This window comes from Corvus hawaiiensis, chromosome Z (genome assembly GCF_020740725.1).
Source record: "Corvus hawaiiensis isolate bCorHaw1 chromosome Z, bCorHaw1.pri.cur, whole genome shotgun sequence".
In the NCBI taxonomy this organism is placed as follows: domain Eukaryota; kingdom Metazoa; phylum Chordata; class Aves; order Passeriformes; family Corvidae; genus Corvus; species Corvus hawaiiensis.
In genome coordinates this window covers 57,311,748-57,334,048 of record NC_063255.1, presented here as the reverse complement: position 1 = coordinate 57,334,048, position 22,301 = coordinate 57,311,748, and the positions used below count along the sequence as shown (strand labels likewise).

Below are 22,301 nucleotides of genomic sequence, written 5' to 3'. Positions count from 1 at the left end.
CCAGGTCTCAAAATTCCCTTTCTCATTTTAAAACCAGATGCAGTTCATTGTCACTGAATTAGCACTATCAGAGGTTTGGGCTTGTTTGATGTTGGGGGAAACTCACTTGTGTGTCTGGAGGTGAGAACATTTACCCAAATTTGTAGGAGTGCAACTGCTCAGTCTGGAGAGACTTTGTGATCTTCAGCTCCATGAATTGCAGGAAATCTTGGATAAAAGCTTGTTAATGGGTGTATTTCCAATCTTTCATGGGTAAGGCCAGATCTTCAGCTTATCTCTAATTCTCCTAACAGATTGCATCACCAAGAGGGATGTATTTAAACCTATCTGATTGCCTTTCCTGTTAATATATATGACAAGATGTGAAATGAAGTGGCACCTGCCTACTTTATAGTTTTTATCTAAACAGTCTGAGGTGGGATTATTTTTTTAGCAGAAAGAGTTTCTAAAATTAAAAGGTAGGTTTAAATTCTTAAATTTTGAAGTATTTGGACTGAAGCAACTGATTTATGAAAGCAGAGGTCAATACCAGAAGTGAGGTTCCTTTAAAATAAATAAATTCAAACTTTTTTTTCTGGGGATGGATTTTGTGGCTGTTAAGACAATTACAGGGAAAGTTTCACTTTTCATTTACCTTGTATGACATTTGTTCAGCTGAAAAAATGTTAGTTGCTTTAGACTGATGGTGAAAAAAAAAAAGTAAAGTCAGAGTACTTGATTTCTCTCCAATATTTGAGAAAGTAGTCTGGTTTTAGTGTTTCTTAAAGTGTGTTGGAAATGACCATTTGACCATTTTGATTTTTTTGTATTAAAATCTTTCTGTGTTTTCAAAAAAGCATTGCAGATGCATTTCATTGAACCCGTATTTCTTCAGTGAGTTTTTTCCAGTGTGTTAACTTGCCTCTGCAATGAATCAGACATTCTTTGATATTCAAAGTCAGTGACTCCCAGCTCCTTCTTTTAATTTGTTTGGCACTTTTTTTCAGCCCAGGTTTTCCCTTATCTGCAACTAGGAATGAAACCTCCCTTAATGGTCTGATTATTTTCATAGGGCAAGATGACCCCACATGTCTTTGTCCTTCCAGCTGTAACCAGTCTCCACAGACTTCACTCTCCAAATGCATCTTTTGAGACTGTGGGTACCACACTGGATCTGAACACATGAGAGATGGGTCAAGAGTTTCTCAGCAGAAATGCTGGTGAATTTACCATATAGGTTTGACACAAGATTGGTTTTAAGGGGAGAAGAAGGAGGGAAAGAAAGACTATTTGAAAGGCCAGCAAGGAGGACAATAGAAACCTATCTAATCTGATTATGGCTGGGAGAGAAGAATGCAGGTAGAAGTGGAAGTAGAGTGACAGTAGACAGCCATACAGGCCTAAACGAAGAGGGAGAAGGGCTTTGTGGACAGAATGACATTGAGTTGCCATAAACTCAGGTAAGAGTGAGTTTCCTACACAAGAATGTGAGGGAGCTCTTGGTTTATTTTGTTTTGTCCTTTCAGTTTCTTAGCATATTTAAAGCCTGTCCAAACTCAGAACTGGGGAGATATTGAGAAAAGGTCATTTCAAGGTGGAACTACATGGACCTTGGCAACTCCAGCTTGCAGCTACAAAATATTCATGCAGCACCTACATCAGCGGGCACAGTCCATCTGGAGGAGTAGATAGACTGAGTCCTGTCTCTTTCCTTCCCTTTGATTCAGCAGCTGGAAATGGGAGAGCACGGCGCACTTGTGACCTGGTTTTTGCACTGTCCTTCAGGAACTTGATTGCAGTCCAAAAAGCATTCCTCAAATCACAGGCTGTTGACACAGTACCTCAATATGAACTGTGAACAGGCTGGCTTCATTCTACATTTACTGCCGCTGGCAGCCACCAGGAACAGTGCTGTGCTTGAAGCATTTCTAGCATGCTCAAAGCCAGCTCGTAAGCCCCAGAAAATGAATGTTACACAACAAATTCGATCTGACGTAACTGGGCTTAGGGTACTGGCAGGTGATGCTCCTTGCATTGACCTACTGAATATTAGCCATGATGTTGTGGTTCTTGACTTTCAAAACTATTTCTTTGTACTGCGTTTTTTTGCTAGTTTAAATCCCTGAGCTGCCTTACTGTAAGGCCAGCGCAGTACCAGCAGGAGAGAAAATGAGTCAGATGCTTTAGTGCAAAACAGTGCAAGGCTCATCACTGTCTTGCTATCCTCCTAGAAATAACAAGGGGCACAAAAAGAACAAGAGAAACCTGGTACATAGAGGGTAAGAGAAATATATATTTAAATGTCTTTTGGCAGAACACAGAATACCCCTTCGATGAAGAAAGAAAGGATATAATTAGGTTGAAACTTTTTATTCTTTAAAAAGGAAATTAAGATTTCAGATTTCTGCAAAGGAGAAGAAAAAAAAAAAGAGCTGACAATTGCTGATTCATTTCTCTTTGCTCCCTTCTTTCAATAATTCCAATAGTGAGGGGTACCATTATGCTTACCTAAGAAGCTAAAATCCTGGAAGCATTGGAAAATAATCTCAAATTCAAATAAAATTCCAACGTACAAGCTTGCATCTGTAAACAAGCTGTATAGCTGTACATTCCTATGTGCAAATTTCTTATCATATCTTCATTGGTGAACTTTAGGTACAGAAGATAGAGGTAGTTTATCTTCTGTTCTGACTTCCCTTCAGCTGGAAAAAAAAATAAATCTCTGATTCATGCTGAAACTCATTTTGTATGGGTTATGATGGTTTTAACTTCCAGCCTCAGTTTCCAAGATATGCTAGGCAAAAACAAAGGAAGGAAGAACAATAGCCTCAAGTGAATGAAGTCATGTGAAAGGAGAATGAACCCTTGGAAAGGAGAGGGGGACAAGTCTTATTAAAGTTTTTCAGTGTGTATCAAGTAGACAAAAGAAACATTCAAACTAAGATTTCTGCAAGTGATTCAACTATTTTTTTCCCCTTTTCTCCAGTAAGCTAACTTTCTTACTATGGCAATGCTGAGACCCCAGTCTGTTTCAAACCTAGTTACTTCAAAATCCTTGAGGGTTCACCTTTTAGTTTCTCTGACTTGGATACAAAAGGCTAATTTTTATATTTGTTAAGGCATTGAATAAATTCAAAGCCTGTGGTGTGACTCTTGAATTTAGACGCAGCAATTTGCTGTTGCATATTTGCTGGCATGGGAAGTCAGTGATCAGAGAGAGTAAATCATCCTCTCACAGGGTAAATTAACTAAGAATATTAGAGATGCTGTTCTGCATTTCTGTGATTATGTGTATTATATGAGACACTTCCACCATAATACTTTGAGAATACTGTAAAAAACACAAATTCTGAATAAACAGGAGGTCTTTGCAGAAATGGGAACTTATCTTCTACAAATCCTCCCAGAGGAGGAGTTTTGAGAGTGCCGGTGGAACACCAGTCTGAGGTCAGCAGTAGCTTTCATAAAGCAAAACTCATAAACAAGCTGGTGAGTCAAACTCATTTCCTCGACTAACAGGAATACTATTTCATAAACATAGCAATCACTTAGTGCTCTCCAAACCAACTGTGAATGGTGTTCGCTAGTTTTTGTAGCATAGAAACAGAGGGGAAGGCAGCTGTTTCCAGCAGCCCTTTTGGCTGCTAAAAAGAGGCTCTTCCAGAAAATATGATAGTGGTTAGACATCGGGTAGCAGGGAAGACATTTTATTAGGACTCATTTAACTTGATAATACTGCCTTATTTCTGACTTACTCTTTGCAGAACTGGTACATTTTTTCATGTTTACTCTATGTGTTATGTCATGGTGGCTTAATGTCCTTCTTAATGTATTTACTTGTGTTTAAAAAAGTCAGTGTGCAAGATCAACCTAATACAACCCCCAGTCTCATAAAATTCACTGCCATTCTAGTGAGGCAGGAAGGTCCTTCAAACCCTCTTTGTTTCTGTGGAAATTCAGATAGATCAGATTTATAAGGGAGGTAAAGACCTCACTAATGCAAATACTTTACAATTTAAATTCAGAACACTGTTTTAAGTATTTATTATGTTTTATCAGCCTTTCAAAATGTTGTTAACCAGATGATCAAGTATAAAATGTATTCCGTATTCAGTTGCAACTTTATTCCAAAGGTTGTATTTTTAAATATTTTAATTCACAAAAAGTTGACAATGTCTTTAGCCCAATTCATAAATATTCTGCCCTTGGTCCTCTGTGCAACTACAGGCCAGCTGCACACCATGAGTTCACTTCCATGGACATTTCATGCCTGCAGTCATATAAGAGGCCTGGGTGATAGTCAGGAAACACAAAGAACACACTGAGGTCCAAAGTCCCACCTGCAGTTGCCCAATGTGGAGGATTGATTTACCTTACACACACCCTCCTTCAGATCTCCAGCTGGGGCATGGTCTGCAAAAAAATTCCTGCATTGTTCTGCAGCCAAGAGAGCATCCCTGCTCTTTGTGTTACATCATTCATGGAGTTGACACCAAAAGGTATTGCAACATTACCATATACTACTGATCCTAAGGGTTTGGTAAATAAACCATAAACTGTGAAGGAGAGAATGTGTTTGTCTCCTTATCTCCCTAAACTTATCTTGCTCTTGTGGTTCGAAGAGATTTAGTCTGGCTGGAAGGCCAGGATCCCATACAAGGGCTTTGTTTCTTGTCTTTCTGTTTCTTGAAGACTCAGATTGGCACTGCCCCTTTCTTAAGGATGTGCTGTCACCCTTGCTACCACCTAGCCTGTGTAGGCAGAGAGAGGAGGTGGGGACATGTCCTGACACTGGTTCCTCCCACTCTCCACTGCTGGTGAAGAGCAATGATGAGCTTCCTTCTCCTCCATTTCTGTGAGCTGCTGGCAGAGCCTGATGGAGCAGGTCTTGAATCATCAGAGTAAAGCTGTCCATCATCCATAATAAATGCCTCTCACACTGGTCTGCTGTCCCACTCTGCAGGCAGAATTCATGTTGTCAAGATTTTGGAGCATGTGCTAGACTTTAGATATTAGAGTCATTGGTTGACATTGAGTTTTTTCAGTGAAAATAGACACCAGCTGTCTCCAGCATTATCAGTGGGGAGTAGAAAGATTTCTTCTGCTAAATATGTATTAAAATTTACCAAGATGTATACCAAATGCAAAAAAAGTAATTTTTTCTCAAAGTGTACCCTGTAATTTTTTCAGAAACCTGTGCAATAAAGTATAACTTGTGCACTGGAGGGTTACTTGCTACTATTTCTATGGCATAAACTCATCCTGCATAACAAGAATTGCTTCTTGCATTCCTCTCCTTTTTCCCTCCCAGCCTCCTTGTGTGCCACTTGCTACTTATCCTGAATTCTAACAGCAAATCTCACATTTCTTGCAAAATTTTAATCCATGTTTTTCACTTGTTCAGTGGCAAGTATTTCTCTATGTCTTTCCACCACTCCAGGATTTTTATATATTTCTCTGTTTTTGCTGTTTTCCCTTTCACCCTTATGCCTCCACCCCCTACTACTCTCACTCATTTCTCTTTGTCCTTTCCCTCTCTTAGGATGTGAATGATTCCAGAAGTGCATTAAAAATTTGACGGAGCTGAAAAGGAATAATTTCATTGGAAAAAAGTCAAAGGCTGCTAAAGTTTGAAGTTTTGATGATCACATTCCAGTAAAATCACATCTCCACCCTGCTGTGTTTCTCTCTTCCCCAATAGTAGCAGTAGAGTTTTGCTTTTCTATTTTCCTTGAAACTTCAGAACTGATTGAGTACATGTGATATGCATAAGCCATTGTGTAACAATCACAAGGAGCAATATCTTAAGGCTGAGAACAAGACCTTGCAAGCTCAGTCATCAACACCAAGAAGCTGACCTGGAGAAGAAAATTTCTCAGCTGGGAGAAGATCCTGAAGACCTGAAAGCATCTTCATCCTTAAGGGTCAGGGGCCTGAGTGAGACAGGAGAAAGAGTCCATGGAGACAAAAAGCTGTCTATAGACACAGAGCTTTGAACAAGCAAGAACCCAAAAATACCCTCAAACTCTGAAATGCTGCAAATCAGATTGTTTCTGAACAGTTGTATTTGTTTGTTTTTTTTAAGTCATGACTGTGTCTAAGTGAATGCAAACCGAGGAAGTGAAAGGTAACTAAAAAAATGGATTTGTTGGCAAACTACATGAATTTTCATGCAATACTTTGCTATTGTGCAGTTATTTCAGCTGGAAAATTATAATGGCTGCAATTATTTTGGAAATACGTTTGGCAGAGAAGCTTAGAATGGAAACACAATGAAGTTAATTTTTTTTTGATATACAGTGAATGAATTTGTGTGCTGAAGTTGTAGATATAACCTTATTGTACCTGGTACGCGCAACTCCGTGTTGTCACCTAGGATAAATCTGAAAACATTTAGGACCTTCTGTGGAAGCAGAGAGCTAAAACAATGTGCACCAGTGCTGAAAATAGACACACAGCGAGATAAAAGTTTAACCTTACAGCCCCATGCGATTTCCTTGACAGCAGGTAGTAAATGCAAAGGCTGGAGTAATAACTGACAGGACTAAGGGAGGAAGAAATATCACAAAATCCTGCTGACAAAGAAGTGGCAAGCGATCTCAGAAACAACAGGAGAAACCCTGATTAAACATAAAGGAAAAACTCAAAATTAATTGTAATTGAAGTGCTGGGCTAGCTGAACAGGATCAGGCAGAAACTAGTAACATAGTATCTTATGTAAAAACTAATATAGAGATGATTCCTATATATTCCATGAGTAAGAATTTGTAATAATTTTGGGAGTGTAAGAGGAAAACTTTGCTACTAAAGAATACATCCTACAGTAAATATTGAACTCTATTTCAGGCAACCCAGTCCTCACATTTACATTAGGCTTTCCACATCTGTTTCATATCCAGTTTATGTCAAGAGTAATTGAAATCTGTTACCATCTGGGTTTTGGGTGGGCTGCATTAAATGAGTTATCAGGAAAAAAGTAACATCTAGTATGAACGTCATTCAAAGTCCTCTGGTGCCTTCTGTGAGGTTAGTGGAGATGCCAAAGAGCCTTGACTTGTATGGAATTAGAAATTAGGGAACCAAATTTTACAGAAGTAAGGAAAAATGTTACCTTCAGTCTGGAGAATAGTGAGTTGAGATATAGGGCCTTCTATACAGTGATATTTGCTTATTATACAGAAACTTTGAATAAGCACCCACATGTCCGCAAGTCTTTTACTGTGCAAAACCTATTTCTTTTAATCTATATCTAATGCAAAATGTACTTCAACCGTAACATTTCTAAATTTATAAGAAAGAAATTACTAAACAAATAAAAGAGCTGGAACAGATGTTAACGTCCTTACTCTAGGGAGGTCAAGTGTAAATTCACTGTAGGAGACCAAACTCAGTAATTGGATTGCCTAACAAATTAGATTCCCAGTGTGTGTTGTGATATGTACATGTCCTTTGTTTTCACACAATAGCTTTTTTATCATTGAAATCTCTATATTATAAAACAAAGACATTTCTTGCCATATTTGTGGCTTCTATTGAGGAAATAAAACACCATAATATGAATCTTTGAGTAAAAATTTAATGTTACAGCCTTTGGCTTGGATGTTACATCAATAGGTAAATCAGATACAGATATATCAAGGGCTTGTTTTTATAACCCAGTCTTGCTTTAGGAGAAGTTAATGGGATTTTTGTTACTGGCAATACTAAGGAGTGGCTATAGTCCAAAGGAGCAATTATGAAAGGCTGTATAAACAGGGAAAAGCACCCATGTACCTCTACAATATTGACTGATGGAGAACAGAATTTGACTTGGGACCTACAGAGGCCCTTTCCAATCTGTATTATTCAGTGTTTCTACGGATATTTATATTTCATTACCAGAGACCTTCTGTTTTGAACTACCTATTGTATCAGTGACCCTCTTTAAACTGAGTAATCTTAGTCTTGATATCTTTTTAATTTTATGAAATATCATAGCTTTAGGACCAGGGAATAATGAATGCAGTAGAAAAAATGCCTCCCCAACAGATTTCTCTTTGGTTCCTTGGTTGAACTGTTAGCTACACATATAAGTTATCTTGGGCTGAAAAATTTCCTAATGTCTTTATACCACTATGTGAAAAAACTCATGCTTTTGAGAGTCTGAAAATTCTATAGAGACCAATAAAGACAGCAGGTCTTAGATAAAATAGCTGGCAAAATACTTAATTTTAGGAGGGGCATCTTTAAAACAGAACATTCAATGACCATTCAAGTGTTAATTAATCAGCATTAATATTCATACATGCTTCATCCTTGAAGAACCACCCTCTTCTGCAAAGTACAACTTTAATAAATTTTAAATAATTTTATGTCACAACTTCATGACACCATTGCAAAATTTTGGCCTAGGAAGTGGCACATGTGGCTATAGCTTGTTTTATTTTGTGAAAGCTCAGGGTTTCTTGTTTGGGTGTTCCTAACTGTGGTAATTCCCCTTAGGAGCCAACAATGGAGCTGGGGGTAGATACTGCAACCACGATGTATGTCGTGTCCTTGGAATACAGCCATCCTCTTTTGGGGGCCAGGAGGGAATTTTCCTTCAACTCTGAGTGCTGTATATTAGCTACTACTTAGTCATAGATCCATTGTGCTCTCCAGGTATTTTGGCTTCCAAATGAATTAGAAAAGGATGACAAACAGGAGAAACCTATTGAGACAATAGGATGAAATATGGTTAAAGTGGTACTATGTAGTGTTTAATGCCTAGCTTAAGATGGGTTAACAATCCATCTTTATTTGTGTACGTGCACAGATTGAAAGCTGGAGAAAGATAATAGCTGCTTCTTTGTTTGTAAGTGCCACCTTCTGCACTCTTGCCCTCGTGTGTCTTGGGTTTATTGCCCTCACCAAGGCAGCAGAGGAATGAGTTTAGAATCAGTGGGCTGTTACTCCTCTGTGGGCTAGAAATTACGGTACTGGTTGTTTGGGTGGTTGAGTTAATATCTCTACCGAGGATAAACACAGGATGAAAGAAAATGGAGAGCAGCTGGCAGAGGCTCCACAAAATTCTCCACCCTTCAGAGACTATTTCCTTAGGCTTTGTAACTAAGTTCTTAGTAGTGAGAGTTCAGTTCCACTTAATACAGATATAGAAATATATAGTATATATTTTTTGAAGTCAAAGCAAACATTGAAGAACAAATTGTGAAATCTCATTTGGCAGAGGAAGGTTGCATCACTGGCTTTTCTCTCAGCCTCAGGAGGTTTCATGACATCTGAAGATATCATCATGTGTGTGAGAAAGCTGACATTTTATAACGAGTTTAAGAATGGAAAAAATTATTAACCATTAAATATCAGATATATGAAGGGAGTGCAGAAATGATCAAGGATGCTTAAGAAAGTAATGATCATTAATGAGTTGAAATATGTAAGTCTTGTAATGTCTCTTATGTCTGGTAAAAAGACATCCTCTTTAGGCTCCCCATATGCTTCCCATGTTGAGGGGTCCCCAAATGCTCCCACATTTCAAGACTTCTGGAGATTCCACTGCCTGGGGTCTTACCTGGTGTCTTTGGCAAGCTACCCACAAGCATAAAAAGGAAGACATATACAGATGACTTAATGTGTGAAATAGGGATAATTTTCTACCTGCGTATCAGAGGTGCATTTATGATACTGAATTCCATGTGGCATTTTGTTATTCAGCAAGTGTAATACCAAGAGACTCTACTGTAGGACTTTGTAATTGGCTTTATTCTGACTCTTCCAAGTAGTTTTGTATCATCAGAGGTTACTGTCATACCACCATCAATACTTTTATCTAAATTGCTTATGAGTATCTTGAACAACAGCGATCTTGCTGATAACTCCTTCTTATCATGAAAAAATACTTTATTCCCTAGGTGTAAACAACATTTGCCACTGTTTCTGATATAAAACTGAATATCACATAAAACACAATTTCTACCTTTTTTTTTTAATGCAGAGACATGTATATATGTATGTGTAGTATGTATTTCTTATTATATTTTTATGTATATATTATTTTTGTATATATGTCTATATATATATATATGTGCAAGCATAACTGTTTTAAAGAAAAGTATTTGAATTTTCTTGAGAGGTTTCTGCTATGCTGCGCTATAAAAGAAAGAGTTGTAATAACTTTATTATGAAGTCTATACATCTAAAAAATTATCTGCTCATGCTGATACCATATAAAAATAAAGACAGTGTTGTTTAATTTGGCTGTGAAAAGGTATACTTCTGGACTACCAGAAGTATACATTAATGTGAAGTTGTTTACTTTAGTTTGTGCGATGTTTGGCAGAGAGGTGGCATCTTTTTGCCAATATTTTATCTTCTGTTTTCTTTAGAAAATGAACACAGTTTGTCAACTAACTTCAAAGCAGACCTGACTGAACCCAGGAACTAGCAGATCTTCTCATGAGACTGTGCTATGTCTTGAAAAGGCTGTCTAACTGAGGTTGCATGCTGCAAAAACATTGCTTCATTTTATCTGTAACAAGAATTCAAGGGGAAAAAAATTCATAAAGTTTTAATGTGACTGACTTAGAACCTACCACACTTTTATGTGTACATGCAGCTTTTCATGTGTTTATTTTTTTTCTGTTTTTTCTTTTACCAATAGAAATTTTATTTGGGATGAGGAAACCAAAACTTTCCTCCTTTCTGGGACTTCCACTCTTAAACATTTAACAGAAAATAAGGCATGCCTGCACACCTCAAACCTTCAGCAAATGTGTTGTCATTTGACAATCTTGGGCATGTCATTTTTGTCTGGCTTTTAGAAATAATTTTCCATTAATGAGGTGAAAGGATCTGATCATGATAGCTCTTTTAAAATGCTGTGTTTAGACTGACAGTGCAATTAAAATTATTATGATTGGACTAAAGTTGTGTTATTTTTATATTTCATACAAATGCATTCAGCTATGCTTTAATTCTCTACATTGAGAGAAAAGTGAACTGGTAACTGAAAGAAAACAGGAACCTTCTACATGAGTAACTTGTGTAGCCAAAACATTTCTCTATTTTTAAAGATGCCTTTTACCAAGGATTCTGTTTTCAACTAAACAAAAGTCACTTTATCTCCATTAATAACCTCATTTACTGCTGTGTGACTACTTACATAGGTTGTGTGAAGATGTCTGATTACATATAGTCAAGGCTGGGAAATGTAAATGGTGTCATGTACGGCCTTGTCCTTTTTATCCATTTACTCATTTGCTTCTGGCAGTGTGGCTCCTGGCTGGATCCCTCTGACTTGCAAAGGTTGAGACTTGTCATTCGACTTTGGAAGACCACTAGAGAAAACAAAATTGCTACAGGATAGAGCCTGATGATTCATTCACTAGATGCTCTCTCCCTTCTGAGTAATGACTGAATCATAGCAGAAGCCATGAGTGGAAAAGACTGCTTGTCATAAAACTGTGTGGCTGTGTTTAGTGCTGTCCTTGTATCCTGACTTCCTATTCTCCCATTCTAAGATGTGTCATGTCCTCAAACAGTATTAATAGTTCTGCAGGTAGAATTGGTCTGTTTTATCACTCATGTCAGCTATTATAGAAGGGAAATCATTGATTTATGATAAAGTTTATTTTAAGTGAAATGAAATGACCTCTCAAGGTTTGCAGATGTATGTCAAAATTCCTAAAATCCAGAGCTATTTTCTGACAGAGAATTGTCACCCTATGAGCCTGACCCAGCGATAATCAGGAATTTCTTGTGCAACTTTTCCTCCATGTCTTTCATTGCTCTACCTAACCCTGATACGCTATTCAAGAGAGAACTGTACCACATTATGGCATTTCTTATGCCTTATTTAAGACATTGGATATGTAAAGGTTTTTTTGAAAGTTTTGGGAAGTTTTGGAGTTAAAGGTAATTTCCCTTGTTTACATTTTGTACTTTTCTTAATCCGTGAGGGTCTGGGATAGTAATGAAAGTGAGAGATAATGAAGTATTACTTATTTTATGCTAATACAGGAATTATTCTTCTGCTGAGAAACTTGCTGATTGAAGATTTGTGATGGCGATAGTTGGATTTTTGTAACATAAGGATGTGCTAGCTAAGATGAAGTGAAATGCTGCTACAGATTTTTTATTAGCTGCAGCATACAGATCAGTAAATAATAAAATTCAAATTTCCTGGCTTATTTTAGGATTTCTCCATTTCTGTTTATATGTGTCTTTTCAGGATGAATAGCACAGTCATTGTTTTTTAAGGCCCTTTCAATATTCTTCACCAGCTCAGCATCTTTGGGAACTAACTAAAGTGCATTCCACAGCATGTATGAGTCCATGTTATGTAAAATTGCTATTAGCGTGTAGGTTTTACATATCACACATTTTGAAACCTTTTTCTCTCATAAGAGCTGTTTGTTAGCCATAGAGTGGCTGTTTTTAAAGATAAAATGAAGACCCTTATTTTGTTTGATTTTTTTTTCCCAAGCCTCTCTATGTTTATAGATTGTACACCCCATGTTTTTAAAACTTACTATCTGAAGATTTTTACACAGTAAATAGCTGCACATAGCTGATTTACCTACTTTCCTCCAAGCTAAATAAAACTTTCCCCTCCACTTTTCCTGTATTTTTTCTTTAATTATCAATTCTTTCCCATTTGCTGAGTAACACAGAAATGAACTGGTTTATGATTATTTTATATCCTCATTTGTGTACTGGGATAATTAATTGTGTAGTTTGTAATCCCAATACCAGGATGGTACTGACATTCTTTGGGTGGAAATGGTGTGTTCTTCTAAATTGCCAGCTTAAGAGCTAGGGTCAAATCCTGATGCAATAGCTCAGGTTTTATTCTGTCTTACAATTACTCAATATCTGCATGACAGCTTTCATGAACAGAGGGACATGAAAAGTGAAAAGAGGTTGTCCGCTCACAAGGTAATACATATGAAGATGAAGGAACAGAGTTGGACGACTCATTTCTATCCCTGTCCCATAATTTCTGCCTTCTTCTCTGCATCTCCTCACCCGCAGTGTTTCATGCTCAGCTCCCTGAACTCCTCATCATGTCTTCACTTACCATGAGAGCGGATCCAAAATAAATTAACTGTCATGTTTTCCGCACACCTTTTCTTTATTCATTGGCCACACATTGATCTTGTGTTGCAAATAGATTTCCCCTTCTCCATATGGTTCAGAATATGATGGGAGAAAGGAACACCAACATGCACAACATGAGAAGCCATGCTGGAGCTGCTGACAATGAACATCCTTACTTTTTTAGTTTGCTTCACAAAAAGACAGGGTATGAAGTTATGAATCTACAGATACTTTTACACAAATGAATGTCCAGTTTTGCATTTGTGTCACCTCTAAAAGAAAAATCCTACTGCAAAGTTTATAAAATAGGCTAAGTTTATTTACCTAAGAGATAAGGAATTTTATTGCCTGCAAGGTTATTTATGACATAAGCAAAGACAAACGAAGGATGAAAGGAAAGATAGCATTTGTTGTGAATACCCAAGAGAAAATGCTCATGAAATGTTTAGGAAGTGCCAAGTGGATTATTTTCCCCATTTTCGTTTCTAGAAGTGGAGTTAGAGGTTCATTAATGTATGAAGGTAAGACCAGCATGTGCTACACTCTCTTTGTCCATCATCGAGGAAAATTAATGACAACTAACAGTATTAATTCAATATTCTAGGCATGTTGCACAGCCTTAATGATGAACTCATGATGGGATAAATCACTGAATTTTTTTCTCCCAGTTCCGTCCCCTGAATTTGCGGTCTTGCTGGACTGGGACAGGGCAGAGTCAGTAACACGTAGGTCAAAAAAGAAAGATCAGAATGTACTTGCTGACACTGCATAGGACACAAGTTTCTTGGAAAGCAATGAGCTATGCACAATTTTGGTAAGATTCCAAGCACGATTCAGGGTGTCGCTGATGATTTTTTTTTCATCCTTTCTTTGGAACTTGAGTTTTTTTAGTTTCTAGGTTTCAAGCTTTTCTCACAAAACAAGGTGGTTGGAAAGTTACTGCAGACAAAACTCCAAAGATACTGTGGGAATTACGTTGCCTCACTCCAGGGACTGGAGCTTTTCTGGAAGTACTAGAAAGCACAAGATGAAATCACACCCTTGGGCACTACTTGATAGAGAAAGAGGAATAACCTCCCAGCGGGTGACCCTGGGGCAGGGTTAACACACAGCTGCCTCCACCATGACAGAGTTGAAGACTTGTCTGGTCCATTCTATTGGTCCTCTTTATCCCTTTAGTCTCCTTCACACCTTTCATCATCAAACATTGAGTGATGTGCTCTGTTGTTTTTTTCATTATGCAGTGGTGCAACACAAGTGTTAGAGCAGCATTGGAAGGCATGGGGAGCTTGTTGCACAGTCAGACAAAAATTAGTAGGAGTGCTAGGCAGGACAAAAATCTTACTGATATTTGAGTTTTTCACAGGTAGGAAGATTTATCTTAGGAATAATTTGGGCCACATCAGAAAGAGACAGTTGGTGGATGACCCAGCTCTGGGCAGCTATAGTGGTATTGTCCTCAGGTGTTTGTATATAGTCTCAGTGAAGGATGCTAACAACCATTAAGGCAATTTGGAATGAAGGTTGACAAATTTTTTTATACTAATTAAAACTCAGTTGGTATTGCTAAGGACTCAAACTGGAGCTGCTAGCACAGACCACCTCTGCTATTTTCTGCATAAAATGAGCAGGGCCAGGTTTAGGGGCAGTTGAAAGAGAAAACTGGCTTAGGTTGTCATAAGATAGGAAGGGCAAAACAAGCAAATATGAATTATTTGCCACTTGCCACTGTTTTCCGAGGAAATCAACACTGGTGAGGAATATATTTCCTTTTTTATTTTATATGGAAATGAAGATAACAGTAAAAGGTGACAAAATAAATCTAAGAAGACAAGATAAGGCTAGCCCAGCTTCTTTTATTTTCTCATTTAAAAAAATCAGTATCATCAACCCTAGCCATTCAAAAAAAAATTAGTAGGAGAGAATTTTCTCAAAAGGAATAAGTTTGAAGGTGATGTGTATGCATGTGTCTATTAGTGTGAATATCAGGCTTGTGACATTTCATTCCAGTTATGTTTTCAAACCTTCCTCATCAATGTATTAGCCATTTACTTATTTTTATTTTGATGAAGATTCTCTTGTTATCAATTGACTTGAGGAAAGAGGTCTTTAATGTTCAGATATGAATGCAATCAAAAATCAAACCTCAGAATAGTGTGCTGTGCTCTGATAACAACATCGTAATTGAAATTAGAACTTTATTTATTTTGTTTTTCACGTTTGGGTTCTTTTGTCTGGTTGGTTGGTTTTGGACTTTTTGTTTAATTTAGATTTTTTTTTGTTTTGTTTTCATGAATTTTAAACTTTTTTTTTAGTAAAGGATGGACTACATAAGATGTATCTGTTTTACATGATTATATCTAAGACAAAAAATCCCCACACCTTTCTTCCAGCTGAGAAGTTGTCTCTTCTGCTATCTTTGTTTAAGCAGCAAAGTTCAGCCTGCAACTCATGCCACCCTGCTCCCATCAGCAGCCCAGTCACTGCCCTGTTTGCCTGGCAGAATGCTAAGAGTTACAGCAACTAACTATTTCTGATTTCTCCTCCAGGCAGTGGAATGAGTTTGTGGTGCATTGCTTCCTCACCAACTGCCAGGTAAGAATAAGACCAGTCTTACCGTCTTTGAAGGCTGAAGAGGGTATGATAATGAATGCTTCTCCCTATGCTTGTGCAGTGCCCTTGCAATCACATTTAGTTTGTCCTGCTGCTTTTCCTTAAAAAAATAGTACAGTCCATGAAAGAGGAACTCCTGATAATGGAAATGACATTGTCAAGTTTTTTAAATATTGTTGCTCTGTGCTAGTGTTTCTGAGAAGTTGTGGGATGTTCAGTCTTGTGTGATATCAAGATGATTGCTATAAACAGCTGCTCTCAATCACCCAGGCAGTGAAGGAACTTGTCAGGGCTGACTCAGGAAAACAAGAAAATATTAAATAATAATAAAAATTAATAACAAAAACCAGCAACAACAATAATAATAAGGTGGGGGAGGGTGCTGGGGAAGGGAAATCTGGCATTGGTTACAGAAACATGACTCAGCTTCTTTTCGGTAAGCCCTCTGTTCAAGCACGTCTTGTCAGCTCATTACACAACATGTTTAGCAGGGGTTTTCGTACTTCTTTCCTGGCTTCTCCACTCCAATTTCCTGTTTACAGCAAGCTAGGAACAAGACTTGTCAGAATAGCTGGAGCGCTGGACCCACACTGCAGGGGAGCTCCCTGCCAGAGCAAGTTTTGCAGGATTTAGATCCAGGGATGCCCCGGCATTGTCCTGGTCTTTTAACAATAAACACAATAGTTTCACTCCAGCAGCAGTTGTATGTTCTGGTATGCACACACCAGCTGTGTTCCTGCTGCTACAGTCAAAGTGTTTTCCCAGACAGAACACTTCATAAAACAAAAATAGCCTTGTGCCATTTACAAGGCCTACTATTTCTAACGCACCTTTTTGTTTTCCAATATATTTCCCTATTTCTAAATTAAACTCATAAAAACTATTCATTTAATAATGTAGCTTTTAGAAATTTTTCAAACATATAGATTGAACATGTGTAAAGAAAACAGAAGTGAGAAAATAGATGTGCAGGTTTGCTTTGTAATTTATTAAGCAAAAATTACCACATATTGGCCATACCATTAGAGAGCACATAATAAAATAAAATGGGAATATGTCAAGTTTACCTCCAAAATTTCCTTTACATATACCAAAGAACTTGAAATGTTTAATAGCTATAAGAAACTCTGCAATAATAGATGACTCCATTGATTGTTTTCAGTGTTTATCCAAGTGACATGCACAAATATAAACCCAGGAAACTAGGAAATTTCACATGCACTCTTTTAGTCTGACCTCTGTATCCTGTGTTCTACCAGGTTAGCTTCAATGGACATTTTAAAAATAAAGCTCTACATAAAGTAAAGTGTAGAACAAATTTCTTTTGTAAGGAAACAAGTTTTATTTTTAAGCCTTCAGAGGATTGTTTATAATATTCATAAAAGGACGAAGAAGCAAAGCATTTTAAATATGGAAAATAAATTGCTGCTGTCCTTTTTAATTTGTTTGCTTGAAAAACATCTTGTTTTGCAATCTTAAAATGAAATCTTAATTTTTTTTCCTTTCAAGTTACTTGATGTAGTGCTTTAGACTAGAATAGCTGGAATGTGTTGCTGATTATAGAAATTTCCTGGTCTTCCCTTATTTAAAAAGAAGCACATGGACTTGAAAAACCATATTGAAGGCAATAATTTGGGTAGCTCTCCCTAGCAAAGAATCCCTTCCCTTATCTTTACAGAAAGTGCTCCTTGTGTGTTTTATGACTCATTCACATGAAACCTCATTCAAATCCAGAATTATCTGAGGCTTTACTTAATACTTTATGGTCATGCTATAAGATGTGGGACATGGAAAGTATGTGGTATATATTGCTATATAAAGCTTGCACAGCTTCGGAAGCCTGAAGACTACTGAGATCATAGTGAAAAAAGTAGGGAAGGTGAAGATGAGAAAGTGTTCTTCAAAATTCTTAATATATTATTATAAACAGAAAAATGAGATGACGAAGATGGTTTTCAAATACTAAGTCTCCTGCATGCTAAGACTTTAATGGCAGAAAAATTACTCTGGATTCACAAGCAAAAATGTATGCTTAGTAGAAATGATCAGGGTGAAATTTTTGGTAGCTGTTTGATGTAGCTTATGGCTTCAGCAGTTAGATTGGATAATGGCATTTAAACCGTATCTGGCTACAAGTGTTGCTTATGTCTTAGTGTTGCTACAAGGACTGCACTCTTCAAAGACACCGGTCACCTGGAGTAAATTCAGAGAGAAAATTATATATTTTGAGTTCTAGCTTGTCCTTATTTATGTATATTTATGAACTCTAATGCACACAGAATATTCTCAGTAAGAGATAATTTCATAGGAAAATTTTTCTGTTGAAAAGTAGGTTTCCAGTGGATAGCATAAATATTGCTTAGTTCTTAGAGTTCTCCTTTACCCCAAGAATGAATCAAAGAAGAAGATGGGCAGCAATAAGATCCTATTAAATGGAAGACTACACTACAGTTTATGTTAGGTTAAAAAGGTGAAGTCATATTTTTTGTAAAAGTTAACCATAGTTAAACTTTCCTCATGCAGGCATTAAGAGGTATTATGATGGAGCTCTGGAATATCTCTCTCTCTCTCTTTCATACATGGGCAGTACAGACTCCACTCATGGCTCTAAAGAGAAAGTCAGCAAACCATTATATTAGAAACATAACAATGTCATTGCAAATTGTAAGATTTAGTTGTCATCTGTTCTGTGACCACTGTTTTACGTAACTCAACAGGAAATTGCAGCACTTTGAGAAAAAAGGTTACATGAACACAGGGCTTACAGGAGACTTTCCTTACTTCAGCAGCCTCCACTTAACTAAACATAGGAAGAGTGTTTCTGGGCACAGCAATGTTGGAGGATTGCAGGAAAATGGGGGTTCAGATAACACATCTTCAAAGCAGCAATCCTTGGTGTTGCCTATGCCTTAGCTGTATTAAAGGACCTACTTTTCTCTCTGCAAGCATGGGGGTAGTGGACACCACTGCTGCCCTTCCAGAGTGACAGGACAAATAGCTCATTGATGAGAGCATCAGTTGCTTTAGAGAGCAATGGAAATTAGAGCAGTGTCTATTAAGGAGACAACGTGGGTGTCAGAAAACTGAGCACAGGCTGGCTGGCAGGACTTTCAGCTTTCTGGAACACACAGGACAAAACTGTATATAGCATATTTTTCAGTAATTGTAAGGTGTATTTTACTATAAAAAAACAAACTGTCTTACAAATGAATTAAAGAAGTTCCTCTGAACCTGTCAGAGTCTGTGCAAAATGAACCTGTGGGCTCAATGACATAACCAATGTGCTGTCAGCCTGCCATCTGTTAGACATGCAGAGCAGCTGTGAGTACACTGGTTGTACCATGCTGGATCTGTGAAGATGCAAGCCTGATGGAGCATTCTGCAGTTTTGGTTGCAGAATTCTAAGGTTTGGGTTAAAGAAACCATGAAGCAAAATGCAAGAATGCACGCAGATAATTTATCTTTAGTAAGTTGCATGAGCTAAACTGTGTCCCTTAATTTTACAGTGAACCTACCCTATAGGATGCTTCATTCCTTTCAGTTCAGAAGTAAGAGTTTAAATTTCATAATCTGCATTCATACAAACCTTTTAGCAATTTCCTCCTCATTGTTCCATGGACGTGATACTGGGAAGGCTGATGCCACAATTGAATGCCTGTCCTCCATGATTTACGAGAGAAATTTCCTCTTAGAACCTTTCCTCTAAAAATAATTAGAAGAAGTTTTTTAAAATACTGTTTTGATGAACTGAAATAAATATATGTCCATTTTCCAATAAATAAAACAGCATCCTAAAAAACATACCTGATTAAAAACCATTATATTTATACTTCTCTGTAGCCTAATCACAAGCTGACGGGTTGAAAGACACCAGAAGAATGTAATCATTGCTAGATTCTACATCTGGATCTTTGACTTATTCGACAGACATGTAACATCCAAAATATCTAGGTGTGTTGCCAGTGACTGTTCAGATGTTGGTGCAGGGGAACACACAATGTTCTTCCCAGATCTGTGTCCAGTCATTCCCCCAGAATTGCCTTTTTCTGATTGTCTTTTGTTTGTGCTGACCTTGACTGGATTGAGAGAAGTACTCCTCTATTTGTTCATGAAAGGAAGGTGACTGGGGAAGGTGAAAATTTCTTTTACTGCAGGTTTAGTGATGCAGCAGTCATGAATCAGAGCTAGATGAAACTGAGTTAAAGAGCCAAACCTAATTAAAAATCTGTGAACTACAAGGAAATCAACAGAATGGAAAAAATTTCAGCCTTTTAACTCAGTAAACTTAATCAGTGAGCCACAAATCCTACTTTTGATGATAATTTTTGCCTTTTCTATGTACTGTGTTTATGTAACATGACCTCCTCAAAAAATAAAGAAAAGAAAAAAAAGCAGTTAGGTATATGTACTATCATGTAGAAGCAAATCATACATCCATGAAATTAATTGTACAGAACTGGACTTGTCATAATCCATATAAGCACACAAGATGTGAAAAGGCTGAGCTTATTATTTCTATTTCTTTAATAAGACCAATTGCTTATATGCTATTTATTTAAATAATTGCAACCATCTTCTTCCCCCACCCTTGCTTTTTCCTTTTGGAGAGAAACAACTCCTAGAAATAACTAGTGTCAGCTGTGAATTCTGGAGGAGCAGCCAAGAATATAAAACCCGTGCATGTGTGGACAGATCTGACCCTCATGGGGAACATGGTGACACAGTCTCTTTTCCCCGCCCCAGACAGTCTGGTGTCAGCAGCACCTTTTAGAGACAGGAGCCAAGGGACTTTCAGACCAGGAGCCAAGAGACCGATTTTCCCTGCAGCTGCTCCTGAGAGTCAGACATCCTTGCTGAGGATGAGGCTGCACTTTCACTATCCCTGCTCAGAGGGGACAGTGACTGGATCCTGCTGACAAGACCCAGTGTTCCCATAGCACCCCTATTAAGGTGGTTGCCTGTGTTTACGTTGCTCAGTGTGGTGTGTTCTGTGCTCACCCACGACATTCAAACGTTGCTGAGTGACGTAGGACTAAACTTAAGCAAGCAGATGACACCCATTGCCTCTGAGGAAATTAAGTAGAGGCACCATGACAAGGTTTCTTGCTATGTCATTCTGGCTGTGTCCATAGCACACACTGCTTCCAGTGATAAATCCCAGTAGCTTTTGGTTTTCAGCAGGCTCTACTGCTCTTAGGTTTTTTCCACTCTTTGTCTTCTTGTAACAACGCTAGCCTTAAGGCTTCTTGGGGGTCTGGGTTGCCTTTGTGAATGTAAAACTTTTTAAAGGTCACAAGAGTGCTTGCTCCTCCTGTCAACAGCTTGCCTTGCAGGAGGGCTGGAGAAAAGTGTTTGGTTCAGTTCCTGGGTACAATTCACAGCTCTGTAGAATAATCCAGTAACAGCATTTTGAAACCCCTTTTTAAAACTGTCACCATGTTTAGAAAGATCTGTGGGCTGCAGAAAAAGAACATCTTCTTATAAAGCTGGAAAACAAAACGGCACGTCCAAGTCTAAACTGTCCTTGTCTGAACTGGACAGATCTCTGTTTCGTGTAATCAGTCAACAGATCTCTGGATCACATAAATCAAAGCTGTTCCTTACCCGCAGTCCCTTTTGTCCATGCCTGCCTGTGTTTGGGGCTCTCCACATTATCCCTGCAGAGTGACGCAGGTGATAGAGGTAGATGCATGTTGATGGGGAATTTGCTCTGTCAGAGGTTCCTGAAGGGCCTCTCACTGCTTTCAGCAAGGGACTTTCCTGTTGCAATGCACTTAAAAACTGCAGATTGCACTACTGAGCTAAAAATATCTGTGCACTCGTCAGAGGTGAGATGTCTGGCTTCTCTCTTGGTGGCTGCTTGGACATTCTGGGTGGAAAGGCCAGTTGCAAAATTTGGGTTTCTTCCTTCCCCCTGCACTGCTCTTTAATTGTGATAATAGCAACTTTTCTTTACTTTCAGATCTGCTCACTTTGAGCCAAGGGTAAAAGAATGACTTGTTGGAGTATTTTGTATTTATCAACTAGTTGCCAAGAGAATGAGGTTTAGCACAGTGGAGCTTGCCTTTTGCAGTAGCAAATAAAACATGCTGCTTGTACTCTGTTTCAACCCTAACCAAGTTCTCAAGCGTAATATTTCTTGTTTCTTCTGGTTGTGCCAGAAACCTAGTTAGTATTTGGTTATGCAAAGTCATAGAAGAATACCAAATATATCCCAAATAAATTAATGTAATTTAAAATTACTTTCTAATTGCATATGGGAAGCAAAAAACTATAAGCCCAAATGTTGGGTAGTATAGCCTTCATTAGAACAGTGTTTCCCTATGTTAGCTACATGAAAATGCTGCTTATAAACCTTTTTAAAGCTTCATTTGTTTGTGGTTTGTAGTGCTTTGGTTTTTTGGGGTTTTTTGGGGGGTGGAGGGATAATCATGAGACAGAGGTAGGATGTGTTATCTCCCAGGTAAAAAGGTACAGGTTCACTGCAGTGAGCTCTAATATTAGTGGTTCCTCTGAATGCTTTTAACCTGTGATAAAATCACCTTCAAGGTAAGTCAATTTGCATTCATTGTGAGATAATTCATGATAATAATGCTGAAATACCTTAAAATAGTTCCTATATTGCAAACATCTAT

At 37.9% G+C, this 22,301-nt stretch overlaps 1 protein-coding gene across 3 annotated transcripts in view; it reads left to right on the top strand.

Moving 5' to 3' along the window:
* The window catches only part of ADGRV1 (adhesion G protein-coupled receptor V1), a 310,923-nt gene extending 304,640 nt beyond the window's left edge, over window positions 1-6,283 (top strand). For 2 of the 3 annotated variants that reach the window (XR_007201087.1, XM_048292637.1), the window contains one exon: window positions 5,522-6,283. Coding sequence is in view for 1 of the 3 variants with exons in the window: in XM_048292637.1 (XP_048148594.1) it covers window positions 5,522-5,532 (11 nt within the window). In the remaining 2 variants the exon portion in view is untranslated. Of the gene's footprint in view, window positions 1-1,085; window positions 1,440-5,521 lie in introns of all 3 variants that reach the window. The other variant, XR_007201088.1, reaches the window with a different exon arrangement.
* The last annotated feature ends 16,018 nt before the right edge of the window (window positions 6,284-22,301 follow it).